The sequence below is a fragment of the Aspergillus oryzae genome, chromosome 2 (genome assembly GCF_000184455.2).
Source record: "Aspergillus oryzae RIB40 DNA, chromosome 2".
Lineage (NCBI taxonomy): Eukaryota > Fungi > Ascomycota > Eurotiomycetes > Eurotiales > Aspergillaceae > Aspergillus > Aspergillus oryzae.
The window spans coordinates 324,386-343,294 of record NC_036436.1 but is presented as its reverse complement, the minus strand read 5'-3'; the positions used below and the strand labels follow the sequence as shown (position 1 = coordinate 343,294).

General features: G+C 48.6%; 8 protein-coding genes across 8 annotated transcripts; 4 read left to right on the top strand and 4 right to left on the bottom strand.

The window, feature by feature from the left end:
* Positions 1–989: 989 nt before the first annotated feature.
* AO090001000152 (TauD/TfdA family dioxygenase) lies at positions 990–2,226 on the bottom strand (the record flags this gene model as incomplete). The annotated part of the gene is made up of 3 exons (XM_023234402.1): positions 990–1,425; positions 1,482–2,061; positions 2,133–2,226. 3 exons carry the CDS (start codon positions 2,224–2,226, stop codon positions 990–992), a joined length of 1,110 nt encoding a protein of 369 aa, XP_023089531.1.
* A 2,289-nt stretch (positions 2,227–4,515) lies between these two features.
* On the top strand, positions 4,516–5,664 carry AO090001000151 (uncharacterized protein; the record flags this gene model as incomplete). Its single annotated transcript, XM_001818650.3, has 1 exon — positions 4,516–5,664. The coding sequence occupies one exon, from the start codon at positions 4,516–4,518 to the stop codon at positions 5,662–5,664; it is 1,149 nt and encodes a 382-aa protein (XP_001818702.3).
* Positions 5,665–5,870: 206 nt separating this feature from the next.
* On the bottom strand, positions 5,871–6,820 carry AO090001000150 (SDR family oxidoreductase; the record flags this gene model as incomplete). The annotated part of the gene is made up of 2 exons (XM_023234401.1): positions 5,871–6,316; positions 6,370–6,820. 2 exons carry the CDS (start codon positions 6,818–6,820, stop codon positions 5,871–5,873), a joined length of 897 nt encoding a protein of 298 aa, XP_023089530.1.
* A 915-nt stretch (positions 6,821–7,735) lies between these two features.
* AO090001000149 (uncharacterized protein) lies at positions 7,736–10,367 on the top strand (the record flags this gene model as incomplete). The annotated part of the gene is made up of 2 exons (XM_023234400.1): positions 7,736–8,163; positions 8,219–10,367. The coding sequence occupies 2 exons, from the start codon at positions 7,736–7,738 to the stop codon at positions 10,365–10,367; spliced, it is 2,577 nt and encodes an 858-aa protein (XP_023089529.1).
* A 537-nt stretch (positions 10,368–10,904) lies between these two features.
* AO090001000148 (O-methyltransferase) lies at positions 10,905–12,369 on the bottom strand (the record flags this gene model as incomplete). The annotated part of the gene is made up of 5 exons (XM_023234399.1): positions 10,905–11,224; positions 11,280–11,712; positions 11,845–11,972; positions 12,035–12,164; positions 12,214–12,369. The coding sequence occupies 5 exons, from the start codon at positions 12,367–12,369 to the stop codon at positions 10,905–10,907; spliced, it is 1,167 nt and encodes a 388-aa protein (XP_023089528.1).
* An 883-nt stretch (positions 12,370–13,252) lies between these two features.
* Positions 13,253–13,761, bottom strand: AO090001000147 (uncharacterized protein; the record flags this gene model as incomplete). The annotated part of the gene is made up of 2 exons (XM_023234398.1): positions 13,253–13,688; positions 13,745–13,761. The coding sequence occupies 2 exons, from the start codon at positions 13,759–13,761 to the stop codon at positions 13,253–13,255; spliced, it is 453 nt and encodes a 150-aa protein (XP_023089527.1).
* A 1,702-nt stretch (positions 13,762–15,463) lies between these two features.
* AO090001000146 (putative MFS transporter) lies at positions 15,464–17,110 on the top strand (the record flags this gene model as incomplete). Its single annotated transcript, XM_023234397.1, has 3 exons — positions 15,464–15,768; positions 15,823–16,523; positions 16,578–17,110. The coding sequence occupies 3 exons, from the start codon at positions 15,464–15,466 to the stop codon at positions 17,108–17,110; spliced, it is 1,539 nt and encodes a 512-aa protein (XP_023089526.1).
* Positions 17,111–17,443: 333 nt separating this feature from the next.
* On the top strand, positions 17,444–18,529 carry AO090001000145 (glutaminyl-peptide cyclotransferase family protein; the record flags this gene model as incomplete). The annotated part of the gene is made up of 1 exon (XM_001818644.1): positions 17,444–18,529. The coding sequence occupies one exon, from the start codon at positions 17,444–17,446 to the stop codon at positions 18,527–18,529; it is 1,086 nt and encodes a 361-aa protein (XP_001818696.1).
* Between the last annotated feature and the right edge of the window lie 380 nt (positions 18,530–18,909).

The window sequence follows — 18,909 nt, the reverse complement described above, 5'->3', positions numbered from 1 at the left end:
GAACAAAACTAACCCGATCAGCAATGTGTGTCGCCGTGATCATCGCCACCCTCATCAGTATCTACCAGGAAAGAGTCGTCAGCCGATTCGTGAAGCTTCCCAACACCCCAGAGAAACGTCTCTATTTCGCCTGTGTCCAGGCAGTGCTCATGCCCGCCGGCCTGTTCTGGTTCGGGTGGTCCTCGTATCCGTCTGTGCATTGGATCGCTCCGGCTTTGGCTGTCGGCTGTGCCACCATGGGCATCTTGTCCATTTATTTGGCGGTCTTTAACTATCTGGCTGATACGTATCATCGTTTTGCCAGTTCGGCGATTGCCGCACAGTCTTGCTGTAAGTACCATGTAGTATAGTGATAAGATACTATCTAACACAGTGTCCAGGTCGTAATCTCTTGGGTGGTGTCTTCCCCCTCGTGACCCATGCTTTGTTCACAAACCTGGGATATCCTGCTGCTTCTAGCTTGTTGGGTGGAATTGTAAGTTTATCCGAGCTTTGTGTTAATTCAGAACGTTGAGCTAATGTTTCTAGGGAGCCGCCCTGACACTTGTACCATGGGTCCTATCCTTCTATGGGGCCAAGATTAGAGCGAAGAGCAAGCTTGCCAGCGTAAGTGTTGATTTGCCCTGTTCTTATCTCTTATTCTTCTCCTAGATTATTAACAATCAACAGGAACTTGCGCATTGATTTTTGCATTAACTTGTTAAAAGTAACGTCTCATGACCGACTAATGTCTCATGAGCCAATTTCGGGATTTAATTGCATTGGGATAAAGAGCACATAGACAAAGACGTTCTTGATACCAGCTTGTATTTAGCATCATATACCCTTATTTTAAGCGTTTCTGGTATTTCTAGTGGATGAGGGATTAATGAAAATAATGGGGTTTAATATGGGGCAGTACCAGTCATCAATATCAATATAAGTGAGAAATCTAAAAGTTTAAATTCTATATAATAAACACACATCGCTTCATTTCAAATACACTACAATCAATCACTCATCCCCACCGGAGCCTCCCCCGCCGCCAAATTACACTGTCTAAACAGCCTCACCTCATCATCCCCAAACGCCCCCACCACCGAGTGCAACACACCCCGATTATGGAACAAGACGAGATCACCCTCTTCCCAATCATGCACGTAGACATGCTTCGGGCTGATCGCTGGCCGCTGTAACCGGTAGACAATCTCCCGGACACGGGCTAGATCATCAATAACGGATCCATCTTTCTGATGGATCTTCCGTACAGCGGAGGGGTGGATCTGTAGCGCTGGTTTTCCTGTAACAGGGTTCTTCCAAACCATGGGCAGGATCATGATCTTTGATTGGTCGATAGGCGGCAGCTCGGATTCGGATAATTCAAGACCTTCGGAGTAGAGGCCTAGTCCTGTTGGGAGGGAACGGGCAGGACTCATCCAGATGTATCTATATCTTGTTAGCTTATATCTGACCACCAATGTAGAGATCGAGAATGGGCATACGGATGAGGCGCATATTCAACCCTACTCCCCAAGACAAACTCCTTATCTTCATCAGACAACATCTCAAACATCCTCTCCCCATTAACAAAAGCTGTCGTTCCAAGAGGCACATCCAACGTCTCATCTGAGCCATCGTCATACCGAAGCGTCTGTCGTCGACCCTTTGGTACCTTCACCGCCAGTAACGTCGTCACCTTCGGTGGATAATACTCGTACAGCGCAGCATCAATATGCCATCTATAAAACCGAGTGAAATCATAATCCTCCTCCGGAGGGATGGCATCGCGGTGGAAGGTCTTGTGATGGGGATGTTTCAATTGGAAGTTGGATAGACCTTCGTAAGAGTCGATGGAGCCATGACCGATTATTTGCACCTGGGGTTGGTGCGGCACGGTCTTCAGGTCTGGGTGTAGGATGCTTCGCTTTGCGTCGATTGTTTTGCCGTGGCCGTATTGAGTGGATGAGGGGTCGAAGCGTTGGGTGAGGTGGTATTGGGCTTTGGGGGTGAGGTGGTGTTGATTTTTGAAAATTACTACTTGGTGGTTGTAGAGGGCGGAATGGATTGTGGAGAATGTTTCGTCTGGAGATTATGAGTTTCTTGTTAAAGTACATGAAATGGATGGAAGGATGGAAGGGCTAGAAGGGTTATACCAGTGATATTCTCGAGATCGACGTTGTCAATGACAGCGGCGAAGTTAATGTCGGATCCCGCTGGGGGAGTGAGTGGTTGAACAGTTGCTGGCATGATGATTCTGTATATGCGCTAAAGCAGTCCAAATTCATCGGATTGAAGCTGAGATGTCAACACGGACCACCACTTATACTCGCCGACACTCTCGGAGGCGGACAATCCCGGTCCACGGGCCATGCCGATTCCACACCTTATCAGTGATAAGCATAATTGTTATCGGATCTTATCGCGCCTTGTGTTATCGTTATCATTGCCGAGGTTGGACGAAAGGAAGGATTTCATTTGTTCTATAATGGGGTAATGGATACGAGATAATTAAACAATACCCTAAATGATGTATTCTTGCAAAATTGGGGTTCAATGCCAGTCTCTATAGCCTGTGCTCTCCAACAGAAAATCCCAACCATCACAGTAAGCTATGTAAACCCTTTCAACTTAGATCGTGTGTCAGTCCGCGGGTGTTAACTTATATCTCTTCGCCGATGTGTACCACTTTAAATGTGTCTCTGTAAACAGCAATTGTATGTCTGCAAAGCTAGACTCGGACGCATAATCAAGCTTCCCAATAACCCTCTGCTGGATTTTTGCACGTCTCTCCGATACACGCTCCATCAGTTGGTTATGCAAACGAGAGGTATTGTTTGTGGCAATTTGAAGGGCCGTTTCCTTCCCTGCGCACAGCACTCGACGATTACGAGCCCAGAGTATCAAAATACGTCGATCAGCTTTTCCAAGTAATTCATAAAAATGCCGGGAAGCCGAGAAATATCACCCAGTAGTTCACATATTTTTCCTTCGACGACATGATCGATCTTTCCTTCGGGAAATCATCTAACATGCTGGTCAATGGCAAGGAATCCTACGTCCTGGAAACCATCCGCACAGACATGGGTAGAATTGCTTATTTCAGTCACTTGGCTTAGCTTTTCCCGTTTAGAAAGAGACTCCCATTATTGAACAGCAACTTTCGCCGTTTTTGGAAATGGGTGGCTGACCAGATCTCGGAGAGGGCAAAGGTAGAGCTTGTCAATGACGAACTCCATTTGCTACGTGTACTGACTGTCCTACGACAGTGTGAACCCGAACGACCCGACGTCTTTTCTCGGATCCTCAACGCTTATCGCCAGGGACCACAGTCGTACTAAGCCACTCTTAATCTACACCGAGATGCTCATCTTATAGTCGTGGCAGGAAGGTATGTAGCGCCACGCCAACCATGTTTCAAAGACATATGGCCAAATTGAAGGCTTTATTTATCGGCCGAATGGCTAAAGCAAATTAGTGACACGGTAGCTTCGACACTCATCAACGTGTTCTGCCATCTAGCTTGTATTCCATCGATCACTAGAGAGCTTCAATCTCGCCTAGACGCACTCCCAGATCTAGAATCTGACTGGCTGGCCTGCAGATTGGCGATAAGTTTATTCCTGGGAACGTTGTTGTACAGGTCCAGATGTACACTGTGTATCGCGGTTAGTGATTGAAATAAAATACCCTCGTAATGGTATACCTGAACAATATTAATTCGTTCCCACCCCGACAATAGACAACCGCGTATTCGAGCACCCAGATGAATTCATTCCCGAACGATGAACAACTCGTCTGGAGCTTGTAAAGGATCGCTCTGCTTTTTTCCATTCAGCTCAGGTAATTCTCATTACCCTTCCCAGTTCACATAAATCCCCCTGTTAACGTTCGACAAGGACCCTACGCATGTGTTGGGAAACGCCTCGCTTTGATGGAACTGCGGCGTGTCATCACCGTGATACTCCGTGATTATTATATTGCTTTAGCACCAGGACAATCGGCCAAAGCCTTTTGTGAGGGACAGATGGACACTTTTACGCTGGTGGCGCCGTCGCTGGAACTGGTGTTTACGAAGAGGGATCACGCCTGATGCAACTAGAGCTAGTCCTGGTAGACCGCATGGGTATATTCTGAGGGCTCACCAATAATTAGCAGTATAATTCTGGGCAACGAGAACAATCCTGATCAAGTTTGACACAAGTACAAGTATATGACCGAATTCCTGGACCGTTGGTTTGGGTTGAACATGGCGAACTGAGTCGAGAGTCGGGACAATGGCAATTTCTAGCGCAACCACCTATCTGGATTGTAGGAGACGAACGCAATAAAGTAGGCGAGGTATTTAACGCCAAAAATGGCTTCCTAGGATATTTTGATACAACCCTATAAACAATCTCGCAACGCTAAACTGCTTGTAGGCTAGTTGGTGGGGGATCGACACTTGCCCATCTCTACTGTGGCTCCCTCTTCCCTCCCCTAGCCTTAGATGAATATAAACACATGACCGCTCTACATATTCAACCATATATTGCTGAGATGCCCTCCCCTGGCAAGCCCCTTATCAACGTTGGTACAATTGGTCATACTGATCATGGCAAGACAACCCTGACGGCTGCCATCACCGCCAAATTCGGCACCACCTGCATGGCCGACGACCAGACCGACAACACGCTCAAGGAGATAGCCCATGTCGAGTACGAGACCAAGGCTCGCCGATATAGACACATTGACTGGGCTGATCAAGCCGAATACACCAAAAACATGCTCAGCGGCGCAGCGCAGATGGACGGCGTGATCCTGGTCGTGTCGGCCGAGGACGGCCTGATGCCACAGACACGCGAGCAGATTCTGGTAGCGCGGCAAGCGGGAGTGTCGTACATCCTCGCATTCATAAACAAGTGTGACATGGTCGATGACACGGATCAGCTCGAGCTAGTAGAGCTAGAAGTGCGCGACCTGCTCAACAGTCACGGCTTCCAGGGCGACAACATGCCGATCATCAAGGACTCGGCGAGACAGGCGCTGGAAGGGGGGTTGGACGAGAGCGATCTGGGTGAGCGCGCCATCGTACACCTGGTGGAGGCCTTGGACGCGTACATCCCGGTGTCCGTGCCTGCGGTGGATCGCCCGTTTTTGATGCCGGTGGAGGACGTGTTCTCAGTCGCGGGTCGCGGCACAATAGTCACAGGTAGAGTGGAGCGCGGCATGATCCGGGTCGGCGACGATGTTGAAATCGTGGGCTTCGGCGCAGTGGTCCGGACGACGTGCAAAGGCGTGGAAATATTCCGCAAGTCCTTGGACCAAGGCCGGGTAGGGGAGACCGTGGGTGTCTTGCTACGTGCTATCAGGCCTGAGGATGTCATTCGCGGTCATGTGCTGGCCAAGCCGGCCCAGATCAGGATGTGCACGGATTTCACGGCGCATATGTACGTGCTGCGCAAGGAAGAGGGCGGTCGCCACACGCCGTTCTTCAATCACTATCAGGCGCAGTTCTTAATCCGCATGACGGAGATGACGGGCTCGATTATGTTGCCGGAGGGTATGGTAATGATAGTGCCAGGTGATAGCCCGTCTATCACGGTCAAATTGATCGCGCCAACCGCCATGGAGGAAGGCCTGCGCTTCACCATCCGTGAGAGTGGGAGGACAGTAGCCAGTGGTGTCATTACCTCTATCCTCGAGTAGATGTCTCCATCTAAGAATGCGCAGGTAACGCGTGCCAGGCCTCAAAGTGGACATGATCTTTCAGTTGTTCGCAGGTAGCTCGAGTCTCACGTCTATACTATTGTGTCACTCTAAGAGCACAACCTTCTGTATTATAAAAAAGTAAAAATAAAAATCAAACCACACATTCCCCAAAACATGACATTTACGCGCCTCTTCAACCCAAGTTATCCAAACCTGAACCAGGGAATGTCAAACGATCCTAAACATCCAGAGGTAAGCACAGTCGACCCCAAGTCACGGAACAAAGGGCACCAACTTACCATTAGCCAAGTCGGAAGAATGGTGTACATTATCCTTCCAATGGTTGCCATCGTTCCCCTCCAAATCACACCAGTCGCTCCACCGAGCACATCATCCGCAACCCTTTTGGCAAATTCGGCCGGGGCCATAGCTCCTTGGATCAATTTTCCATTAGCAATACCCACCATCTGTTTCGAGGCTGCTTTATATATGGAGTCGGGAGGGAGAGAGATTTCCTCTACAGGCCTGAAGATATTAGTTTGTACTGTCCCCGCAGTTACAGTGACGACTTTAACGCCAAAGGGGGCCAATTCCTGGCGGATAGTGTGTGTGTAAGCATCCACGGCTGCCTTGGAAGCGTTATAGAAACCTATCCGCATCAGCAAGATCAAATCCAAGAATGCGAATAAAGCAGAGACGAACTCAACCAAGGGGAACGGAAGAAGGCAGCAAGAGATGCCACATTGACGATTGTTCCTTTGGTTGCGAGGATCAAGGGCGAGAAGGCTTGCGTGACAGCAACCACGCCCCACAAATTGACATCGAACAATCTCTTGGCATCTTCAATGCTCGTATCCAAGGCTGGCAGGACGAGACTCTGACCTGAGTTGTTGATCAAATAGTTCAATTTGCCGCCTGTCTTGGCGGTCACGACCTCAACGGCAGATTCAATGCTCTTTGGGTCGGTCACGTCTAGTTCCAGGAGAGTAATGTTGGGTAGTTTCTCCAGGTGGGCCATCTTAGATGTCGATCGCGCCGTCGCGAAAACATGTAGTCCGCGTTCGTGGAATGTTTCGGCCAATGCGGAGCCGATTCCACCTGCACTACATCCGGTGATGAGGACCGACGGAAGGAAGCTTGTCTCAGTCGTCATTTTGGCTGATTTATGAAAGGTCAAGGTGATGTTCAGAATATCTCAGAGATGAAACAGGGGGCTCAAGTCCACTGAGGCTGACATGAATAAGCGCTAAGGGTTTAATTTGACATATGTAGATCGATCCCGTGACTAGATTGAGACCCACAGCAGACCATTTTCACGATCTTAATACTCGAAGCAGTGTATGAATCTGTAACCTCTATATTCAATTAGTGATGCTTCCTTATAATGGTCTAGAGTTGTCGCAATGTTTCCCTCCAAGGAGCAACTACCTTTGCCGCAAGTGCCCAGATACAGCAAACAATATATAATCCAACCGTTGATCCAAACATACATAGCTTACCTTATGACTAATTCTTGCTTCCAGTAACAACATTTGCAGAGACAAAGGACATGTCCAATTCACCTATATCTGGGGTTGTAACGAAGTGTTATATCCGAAGTGCTAGATCTAGCATATCGTGCATATAGCAGCAGTATGGGCCCGCTTCTGGGAGACGATAAGAAAAGAGCACGTTGTGCGTGGCCTTTGGCACAGAGTCTGTGGCCTTTTCACTCAGCAAAGCTGGCAGAACTTTGCTAGACCTAATTTGCTCTAGCCCCTGGGGGCAAAAGGTCTGCGTCCAAACATACAAACTAGACAGGCGCGTACAACTGGTACGCGAAAGGCTGCGAGTGGCTGTGCGAGTGCTGCTCGGCCAATGACACGCCCTCCGCGATACACAGCACATACTGCGGCCAGTCTTGCGCAGCCTTGTGCTCAGCAAGGCACAAACCTGGCCATTGAGTTAAGCCCGTCGCTGTAGAACAGCAAAAGCAAGAATTTATTTTAAATAAAAATAATAAACCTCTTCCGTTCTCCATTTACCACCAACCCAACATTCAGCCCGGCCTGGAAGAAACGCATACAGAATGGAACCTCTTAGTGCCCTTGGTCTAGCTACCGCTGTGATTCAGATTACCCAGTTCACCGGTCAACTGATACGTGGAACGAGCCATGCTTCTCAAGCCGCCGATGGCCTGCTGCTAACCAACGCGAATATCAAAGATGTCGCGGGAACGCTATTAAGCCTTACGGAACAGCTTGTGTTCCCCCCGTCTTTCGTGACCCTGAGTGGGGAGGAAAGGCTACTTCACGAAATTTGTTTGGAGTGTCGTAAAGTCAGCGAGAGTGTCCTTGATCGGCTGGGGAAACTCCAGCGACAGCAGCCCCTTAACCGATGGGACCAAGTGCGCCAAACGTTTGGCCAACTTCTGGGTCAGGGGGAAACGAACGCGCTTGCAACTAAACTCAGTAACATCAGAGAGCAGCTGAATACGGCACTGCTGATCTGTCTCCGGTAAGTGACCCAAACCCGTTCCCATGTTGGAATAGGAGACCTAACAATTAGACAGGAATCAGCTTTCTGAAGTTTTCTCAAGGCAGACAGACCCCGGCGCCCTACGATTCCTATCACAGATTCAGCAGGTATGGAATGCTGGCAAACCGTGGTACTCCGAGCTTCTTTTGGCCATTCACCGCAACGATTGGGATGCCCATAACCAACATGATCTCATAGACTTTGCTGCTGCCCTTGATAATGGAACAGAGGGGGACAGGGAATCGGACTTTTGCGTAGCCATTCTTACACTACTTAAGTTTCGAGGGCTCCCTGACCGGCATGAGGCAATCCCCGTCGCCCACAAGAACACATTCGAATGGACTTTTCACAATCAGGCGGAGTTTCCTAAATGGTTACTGCGAGGACAAAATGAAATCCCTTTCTGGATCACTGGGAAGCCAGGGTCGGGAAAGTCAACACTCATGAAGTTCTTGTACAATGAACCGCGAACACGAGGATACCTCAAAAGATGGGCCGGCTCCCAGCCTCTTATCATGGGTGGGTTCTTTTTCTGGAATTCTGGAACTGTCAATCAAATGTCACAAAGGGGCCTTCTCCAGTCGCTGTTGTTTCAGGTACTGCATGAACATCGTCAATATATACGACAAGTGTTTTCTGAGAGATGGCAGAGATACAACCATCTACGTCGAGGCTTACATGACTGGACTATTGCCGAGTTACAACAGGCGCTTGAAATGATCATCTCCGAGGAGCTGTTTCGATTTGCGTTCTTCCTCGACGGCCTGGACGAGTTTGACGGAAACCCCCAGGTTCTAGTTGAGTTCGTGGGACGCATTGCCGAAAAGGATAACGTTAAACTCTGTGTTGCTAGCCGTCCATGGAATCTCTTTCAGGATGCATTCGAGCAATCTCCGAGTCTTCGACTGGAACAACTAACGTACGGCGATATTCGGCTCTATGTTTCTGAGCGCTGTCGGCAGAACCGACGGTTCGTTAACCTCCTGCAGCGTGAACCGGATAGAGCGCGTGACCTTGAGACCGCCGTGGTCGATAAGGCCTCCGGCGTTTTTCTCTGGGTGTACTTAGTCGTGGGGTCGCTTCTCGCGGGGATCCAGAACGGTGACAGCATAGCAGATCTTCGCAAGAGGCTGGCTGCCTTGCCATCAGATCTGGAGCAACTTTTTGAGAAGTTACTGAATACTGTAGATGCGTTCTATTTTGAATCTCTGTGCCACCTGATGCAACTAGTCAGACATGCATACCAGCCATTGAACTTACTGACATTCTACTATACCGACGAGGCCGTGGAGAATGCACTCACAGATCCTATTCGACCCCTGGGCCCCGACCAGGTAATCGATTTCCACGAGGAGGCGCGGCGTCGTCTCAACAGCCGGTCTAAGGGCCTTCTTGAGGCTCCGTCTTCACCCAAGGGCACAATCCAATACCTTCACCGCACTGCGAAGGATTTCCTGCACTCCCCCAAGGTATGGGTTCGCATCACAGCCGGCAGCAACGCCCGCTTCGACGCCAACTATACCCTGGCTTCGGCTTATCTCCGCCACCTCAAGACCCTGAAATCGAGTAGAATGGGAACAGAAGAGTTCTGGATACCAGCGATCGGATGCCTAGAGCACTCTGTGCGAGCCATGTTACAAAGTGCAACAGGTGAACAACACAACCAGGTCCTTTTGTTGATGGAGCTAGACAGGTCCTCGCGGGCAATTTGGACAGCCACAACACCCGGAGATCAGTGTGCGCTGAATGGGCGCGTTCCACGTCGTGCAGAGAGATGGCCTTGCACGCTAGGGATCGACTACACATTCGACGCACTCTGCGTGCGGTTGAAGATCCTTCCCTTCGTCCGATATCAGCTCGAGCAGAATCACCCAGGCCAAGCTGCGTATGTTGCCTTGCTCCTTGCGGCACTGGGGTGTACCCCTCTTCCACCACATTTTGCCGCCGCACATACCCTGCTTGAGGTTCGCACTCAAGACCCGGACACTGTAGCTCTTATCCTAAGCTCCTGTCCAAACCCAGACTGGATACGCGATATACTGTGTGAATTCAAGAAGAATTGCAATAATAAAGAGCTACAAGCTGTGGTCTCAGCATACTTACGGAACACCCCAAAAGTTGATTCTCGATTAGGCCCGAAAGCGTGGGTCCAAGGCTTTACGAAAAAACGAGGCATGATGTAAATAATCCAGCTTCGACATTCACGTACGAAAGGCACTGCGCTACGCCTGTGAAATGGGTGCCCGGCCTGTCACCGCTGTGAGGATACCCAGAAAGCTGGGATATGTAGACAAAGAAAGTCATGACATGGCAGTGCATTAATCAAGGTTATCTGTCGCCTGTACGGCCAATCGTATTCGAGATGATAAGCATTGCTAACACACGGCGATCATCGGATCAAATAGGTATGTGCCGTTAATAGATTCACACATTTGGGTGGCTTTGGTCCTCGTCGTACTGATCACAAGTGTCTCGACTGATGTCTATGTAACCCTGTCAGCTTGGTAGCTATCCAGATGGGCAGGTAGATTATCGCCAAACGCATGGCGTGCAATTATAGTCCTCGCTTTGACAAATTGGATAGGAACCGCGTGTATTTTGGTTTGTTAGTGTCTTATATAGTCGAATAGCAGTACCATGGGAAGAGGTGTAAAAGCCTTTTGAGGAGGTTAAATTGTCTAACTATATGGTCAAGCTCTCATAGCAAAACAGTAAACCAACTACTTCCGCTGGACCCGAGTCTCCAGGACCGACTCATTTCCCCTTACTGAATGCCATATTTTCACGAGTTCTAGGCCAACAGTACGGAACAGGCTTTCCCACTGAGAAACTGTACGCTCCAACCCGGCAGTGTGAAGCCACATGAGAATGTCCATTTCTGCAGCCCTAAGTTCCGCCCCAGTGTCCGGCAGGACATAATCATCAATCAATAAGGTCGAATACTCAGGGTCCATAGCTTCAACAATCCGCGATAGGATTTGGGTGCTCTTGGCATCAGACCAGTTATGCAGCACATCGCGGAGGAAATATGCACGAGCTCCTATGAATCTGGCTTCAGCCACGGAATCGTCGTATCAGTGGACTTTCTTACATACCTTTCACCGGCTGCGGAGTAAAGAAGTCGTATTCCATCGGCTCAATGCCATCGGGCAATTTCTCAATGCGTTGAAGAGTTAACGGCAGGTCCTGAAGCACAAGACGACCGGGAATATCCGGGTGTCTCTCTTTAAAGCGGATCAGCTCCTGGCCTGGCCCTCCGCCAACATCAACCATTAAGGTAGCGTTGGGATCTTGATGGGCATCGGAAAACTTCTCCACAGCGGGATATATCTCGAACCATTGGGGCAAATTGGCCACTCGGCGTGATGCCATGTAGTCATCAAATGCCTGCTTCTGCTCAGGGTTCTTCTCTAATAGCCCGAAGATGACATCGGTGCCATGTGCATATTTGAACAGGGTAATTGCTCCGGGCTCATCGACGAATTGCTGGATGCCGGGACCTCTCATGTACTCGACAAGTCTACCACCCTACAGCGATTCAGTAAACCCATTCATGTCAAACAGTGGTTCAACCATATACATACCATTCCAAAGTCCAAATCAAAACTGCAACGGTTAGTCTCATAAGCCAACGGCGGATATCTGGAGATCAAGGCTCACATACTGATGCTTCTCAGCAGCTATAGATCCGGGCAAAATCTTGAAATGTGTTTTCTCATTGGCGGCGTAGGTCTCATTACCCACCTCATCACAGAGACCAATGGCTGTCAGGACGCGCATGACACGCACTGAACAAGTATAAGTCTGATCGGTCCCATCACTGCGAAATAGACCTAGTTTCTGATCTTACCTATAAGCAATAGATTCTCTCCAGTCTTGCTTGCAATCTCAGACGCAGTGATAGGCGCGCCATCTCGGGCTGCGATAATATGAAGAAATTGTTTCTCGATGGCGACACGTATCGAGATATTCTGCATGATCTGCACAGGGTCAGCGGAAATGTGGCGATTTGGCTTGCGCAGCACATACCTGGAAATTGAACCGAGAGGTCGTCTCTACGGGTGTTTCTACCGCTAGCTGTAACTGACGGATTGCTCTCAAAAGTTCGCCATGTGCATTCTTGTCGCCTGCTGCCTCGGCTGCTACAAGTCTCTGGACTTCAGCAAGTTCCCTGGATACTGCCATTATGGAATTTTATTGTGTTAATTGGGGTCTACAACAAAAGAATTGGGAAGGAGGAGAGAGTGCGGGGCGGATACGAGAACCGAAGTGAATTGCACTGCGGATTATAGGTCCAGCTTATATCACCCGTTGGCCTTCTATACGTCCCAGCTTCACTCCGTTCACACCAAGTACCATGGCGCTATGACGATATTAAGTGAGGTAATCCGGCCAATCCATCCTTTGCTTCGCCTCAAATGGGGTCCGAGTTCGGGTGACAGCTTAGCTAACCAGACTTCCGGATTAGAATAAAACGAAAGGAGATTCCGTAGTTCGTGACTATCATACCATTAAGTTATATTAAGTAGACGCGGGATGGGCGAGGTTCCATTGGGAAATGAGACTATTGCACAGTGGTGGGTAACCGGCACGAGTAATTCATATATCTCGAGTGGGGCTGGGTTATCAGACCCTTGTTCCAATGCTACCATTCATATAGTAGCGACAGGGTCTACTGAGACGTGCTGAGATCTTCGTTGTGTGACTCAAATTGCACATTATTTCATTGGTTATTCTCTTTCCTTCCTGCATATCCCTGCACAGCCGGAAAAAAAGTGCATTTGGAGCCTTACAGAAGTATCCTACCACGTAGTCGAAGCCGTGATTTTCTTAAGTGGCGTCCCTGAATCCCAATAATAGCAAGGGTTTATTCTGTATTTATCGAGTACGGAGTGAGCTGATTAGCTGCAAGGGAATAGACGTCATGCAATGAATAATCATCGAACGTTGTCTAGATTTAGAAGATCGCGCGATTCAAAACTCGCTGCATTCAGCCTTTTTATTCCTATGGATTGGTTTGCGTATCACTTATACATATTTTAAACACATCTAATTCTGAAGATCAATACTAACATCTCTCCGACTCAACGCTGGTATGCCTCGTCATCAAAATTTGTCTTCCTGACTGTTGCTGCCCAAAAGTACAATCGCCATTTTCTCCACGTTGTAGATATGAATCCGTTTTCGCATAGGTAGAAACAGGCGTCACATAAGTGCTATGTGACCTATCATCGAGCTGCATCCAAGACTCACGGTTGTTGCGGCCACTACACAGGTAATCGGAAGGATTGGTACGGCTTCGAGAATGACCATATCCGGCGGCACTTTTGATATCCTGTGTGAAACGCACGAAGAACGGGCGGAGGACTGGGATCGATCCAAATATGATAATAAACCACATTTCTGTGAGCACCCATGTGTTAAGCTTGTAGATCCCGTACGTCAGGTCATCGTGGGTAATGGAGGCGATTGCGATTGTTTTGTTGATACCGGCGATACCAGCTCTGGATACCTGTTAGTTTGAACAAGACAGAGAGAGAATGTTGAGATTATATCATACATGAGCCCTCCACTCATAATCAGACATAGTCCAATCTTAGTAGAAAGTTTCATTTGTTGCAGTCGGCCGATGATGTACACCGGATAAAAAGCAAGAAAAAGGTCAGCTGCTGCTCCGATGCCTAAACAACGATTGATCAATTTGAGTTGCGTGAACAATTTCTTTCTCGTTTACATACTGCCTTGTAGAAACCCGACCTGCGAACATATGAGGACTCGATCACACGTTCCCGCGATAGCTGGATTCCATAGCTTTTCTGTCGGATCGCATTGCTTTAAAATCAGGGCGACCTCGATCACGTTAATGATGCCTTGTACCGCGCCAACAGTATAGAGCACTATCCGTCCGATGCTGCTTGTGCGGCCCTGAAGGGATAAGAGGAATGCGATGACAGCGATCCGCGATATAACGAGGCAGAGGATGGCCACGATTTGTGCCATCCAACTCCACAGATTCGTTTGAACGATATTGTGCGCCGATAACAAACTTTGATGATCCCCAAGGCCATACATTACACTCACAGTCATGAAGCTTTGCGCACACAAAGCAAATGCCTTAACTCGATCAGCACTCTTTCGGCTCTAACATACATGGGACCATACCAGTGCAATGACAACCCAAATAAAGTCCCATCGTAAACCAAAAATACCGAATCCTGTTTGACCAGGCGGACAGAGGGAGGCAGTCTTCGCTCGTAATGCGAGTAAGACCAATGCGAGGCCTGCCTCAGCCCAGGTGACTCCGAGCACGAGTGACCCTTTCCCCCCGTGCTCTGGACCTGGTGGCTCTGTCATTGAAAGATGCGGCAGGTCCTTGACCCACGATAGGAAAAGAATACATGTACCAGTGTGCTATGCGCCACCTTTAAACAGAGTTCGTTGTCCCTGAGGGCACACAAGTTTATCTAAGAGACTCGGTACTGCTCGAATGCTTTCCTGGATTATAGTGTGTAATTTGCTATGTGTCTTCCCGAACAAGGATCATACATCGGTCTCGACCGGAGGCATCAATAGTAAAGCTCTAATAAAGATTACATAGGACGTGCACTCACAAATAAATGAATACGATGGCGTTTTATCCACCCGACATTTTACTAGGGCCAGCCGCTGGTTTCTTTGTTCGGCTTAGGGTTTGGCGCGGACCCATGCTTAGCACCTGCATCATCCCTGTTGGTCTAATATCCGACATTTATTAACACTTCATGTGAAAACGAAGAGGGAAAAACCAAAGAGACAAGGATGGAGGAGAATAGCAACTCCCCACTGCCCTTCCTGTACCCCTGCTTGTTACCTTCCCCGCCGGTGAAAGGTCACAGGTGCATGGCCGTTGTGCCAGGCGTAGAGGCCACGTCTGGCACCGTCAAGTGTTATCCCTGTCTAGGGATCGCCGCAGTACGGCTCGACTATTTAAATTGGAACTCACCGACACTGACTCGTGTTACGCACAGAATGGCGTGTTTTTCCCAATGTTGCAAATGATAGACGGGGCTGCCTTGGATTGGTTTACTGCGGCCTAGGGATCATCTTGCGCAGCGTATCGCTAGACGAAGCGAAGCTGCCCTTGCAAACTTGAATTCTTTGCATTTCCTAGCGTTCTCTGTTAAGACCACTTTCTCGTGAATTGATTTCGCCTGCTCATTCTTCTTGTTCCCTTGTTCCCTTGTTCCCTGATTTCCGTCCCTATTCCGAGTGGTTTTATTATCTTATTCATAGTAACACCATGCCACACCAGGATTTGGATGAGAAGCCGCCACTTCATGTCCAAGATGCTGAAATTGATGAGGAGGTAGAAGCTCTGGAAGGATATGTCGTTGATCCTAGCCAATATCCCGACAATGCAGCGCGCCTGAAAACTAGCCCAGACGGTCGCTTTGTTCTGATTCCGCAACCTCTCGATACACCCAATGATCCGCTAAATTGGCCGTCCCAGAAAAAATGGTTTCTTGTAGCAATAGTGGCTTATATCGCGCTGCTAGCCGATTACACCGGAGGCACCGCTATCATTACTGTTATTCCACAGTCGATGTAAGGTACCCACTCATTACTTATCGAGAATGTCCAGCTGACGCGATACTCAAGGCAGTGGGAGCTATCTCAAGCTACGGTACAGAGAGCAGTGGTCGGTAATCTGTTTACTATAGGCGCGTGTGGCCTCTTCGTAGTGCCTTTGGCGCATTACTTCGGGCGCCTACCGGTTACGCTTTTCTTCCAATGCGTCATGGTTGGCACCTGTGCATGGTCAGCCGCAGCCACCAGCTTTCCCTCTTATTTAGCCGCGCGCATTATCAACGGCTTCTTTTGTAGCGTTGGCCAAGGAGGAGCCCTAATGTGGATCAAAGACCTCTTCTTCTTCCACGAGCACCCCAAGGTAATCAATTATGTGGAGTTTTCCATTATCATGAGCCCGTACCTTGGCCCTTTGATCACCTCGTTCATCGTGTCTGGGGTCAGCTGGCGCTGGGCATTCTGGCTCTGCACAATCATGTCCGGAGTAGGCCTTATACTGATTCTCTTTCTTGATGAATCATTGTTTGACCGCAAGCACCCACCGTCCTCCCGAGGGTCCTATATCAGCCGTCTCACCGGTGCGCAGCAATCGAAGGACTGGAAACATAAAAGCCTCGTTCAGTGTTTGGCATTGCCTGTTATAGCCATAACTAAGATACCGGTGCTCACCATCCTCGTCTACTACTTCCTCAACTTCGCCTGGGTCATCGGTGTCAACACGACGATCGGGATCTGGTTAACCAATATATATGGTTTCTCGACGAGAGGAATAGGTGACTGACATCCCAAGCATTCCCTGCTATTATATAGAAACTGACTGCGTCCAGGATATTTCTACTTCTTCGGCATTGTCGGTGTCCTGGTTGGTTGGTTCGCCGGGCACTTCCTGCACGACGGAGTTGGGCAGTACTACATCAAACGACACAACGGACGACTAGACCCCGAAGCTCGATTAATTATCACGTACCCTGCGACGATTATCTGCTGTATTAGTTTGATCATTTTGGGTCTGGCATTCCAGTATCACTGGCACTATATGGTAATTGCAGTGTTCGCGGCTACTCAATGCATAGGTGTCATGATCGTCACGACGGCTATCAATGCCTATCTCCTTGACTCATATCCGGAGGGTTCGGGCGTTGTGGGTGCATGGGTAACGGCCAGTCGCAACTGGGCGGGCTTCATGGCTACTTATATCCAGATTGACTGGGTGACACGACTTGGACCTGCCAAGGCATTGGGTATCCAGGCTGCTATCACTTTTGCTTCGGTGTTTTGTATGGTTTTCTTGCAGGTTTATGGTAAACGACTGAGGCAATGGCAGGGCCGGATGGTGTTTAGCTGGGAAGGGAAGAAATAGTTGATGCGCGTCATTGGAAAAGCCTTGAATTTGCCAATTATTCAATACAGAGATATGTCCCTTGGCCTAGTGTCGGATTCCATGAGTACTTCACTAGGCTAGATGGAGACGTTGCTGGACGACGAATTCAGCGATCGTGATATACACTACGATTAATCATCCTTGTCTAGGATTCACGGCTTGAGACATACCTTTTATCAAAATTCACTTAGATGTATTATGCATTACTAACCTCTTCCATACTTCTCATCTCCTTCTGACGTGAGCTTAACCAAGATACCAATCCACTCTCAGAAACCACTCTAGACTTAATAGCGACAAATTACTATCACGATGCATTCCAAACTCCCCCGCTTTAGCATCCTGCTACAGACAGCGCTCACTCTCCTACTAACCGTCACTCATACACTCGCATACCGGCCCATATCCAACAAGACCCTAACTCACCTCCCCCGACCAAACACAGACTTCAACATCCACAATGGTACACTTCTCTCCCCTAACCTCCAAACCCGCGTCCCAGGAAGCCCAGGCTCTGAAGCAACGAGATCTCACTTCACTAACTTCTTCGCCAAAACACTCCCACACTGGAAAATCGAATTCCAAAACTCCACAGCCAAATCCGACACCAATGAAATACCTATCATAAACATCATCGCCACTCGTGATCCACCGGGTATCCCGGCAGGTAACATCAGCAGATTAACCCTAGTAGCTCATTACGACAGCATGAATTCCCCAGAAGGGTTCATCGGCGCAATAGATAGTGCAGCTCCCTGCGCGATAATCATGCATGCCGTACGAAGTATCGATGCAGCGTTGAGTCGCAAATGGGGTACGTTACCTACGGTACAGAAAGCGGAGGGTATACAAGTTATCTTCACAGATGGAGAGGAGGCAATTTATCCTGACTGGATGGAGATATTATTCGGGGCGCGATCATTAGCTGCGGAGTGGGAGAATACGCGGTATCCGCCGGCATCTAGGTATTCGAGTCGGTTAAAGGCTATCTCCTTATTTGTCTTGCTGGATCTCCTTGGGTCGAGGGAGCCGAAAATTGCATCGTATTTTAATACGACACACCATGTATATAAGCGGGCTGCTGTGCTTGAGAAGCGGTTAAGAGGGCTCAATCAGTTCAAGTCGACTGGCACCAGACCTTGGTTTGTTGATGTTGATAGAGATACAATTGGGGCGAACAGGTTTCCTATATATGATGATCAGGTGCCGTTCGAGGAACGGGGTGTGGATGTGCTGCATTTGATTGATGCCAATCCTGATACTGGGCGTTTTCCGAATGTGTGGCATACTTTGGAGGATACCGGGGAGAACTTGGATCTTGATGTTCTGGGGGACTGGAGTGTTTTGCTTATTGCTTTTATGGTTGAGTGGCTGGAGTCGGAGGGTTATATGATTTGAAGAAGATTACAGGAAGTCATCACTGTGCTACTGATGATAGTAATACGCAGGTGAAATACTCTAACTTTCAATTTTATTCATATCATATTGGATCTTTTGTGCAATATACTAGAGAATATTTTCTTTTTGTATCCGTCACATCTGAATCAGATTTGTTCAGCGATCAGGCAGTGGTGAAAGAAAGGCAAAGCGTTCATGAAGTATGTGGCCCATCTCCTCAAGCCATACAACATTAACACTATCACGTCGGAGATGTTGAGGTAGGAAGAGCCAAGTCTACTAACATTCCGTCTGTTATTCCTCCAGATTCAAGAAGCATTAGGACAATTCCCAACCTCGCCCCCTGGTGAGAAATACAGACTCTTCCCGATATGCAAGGT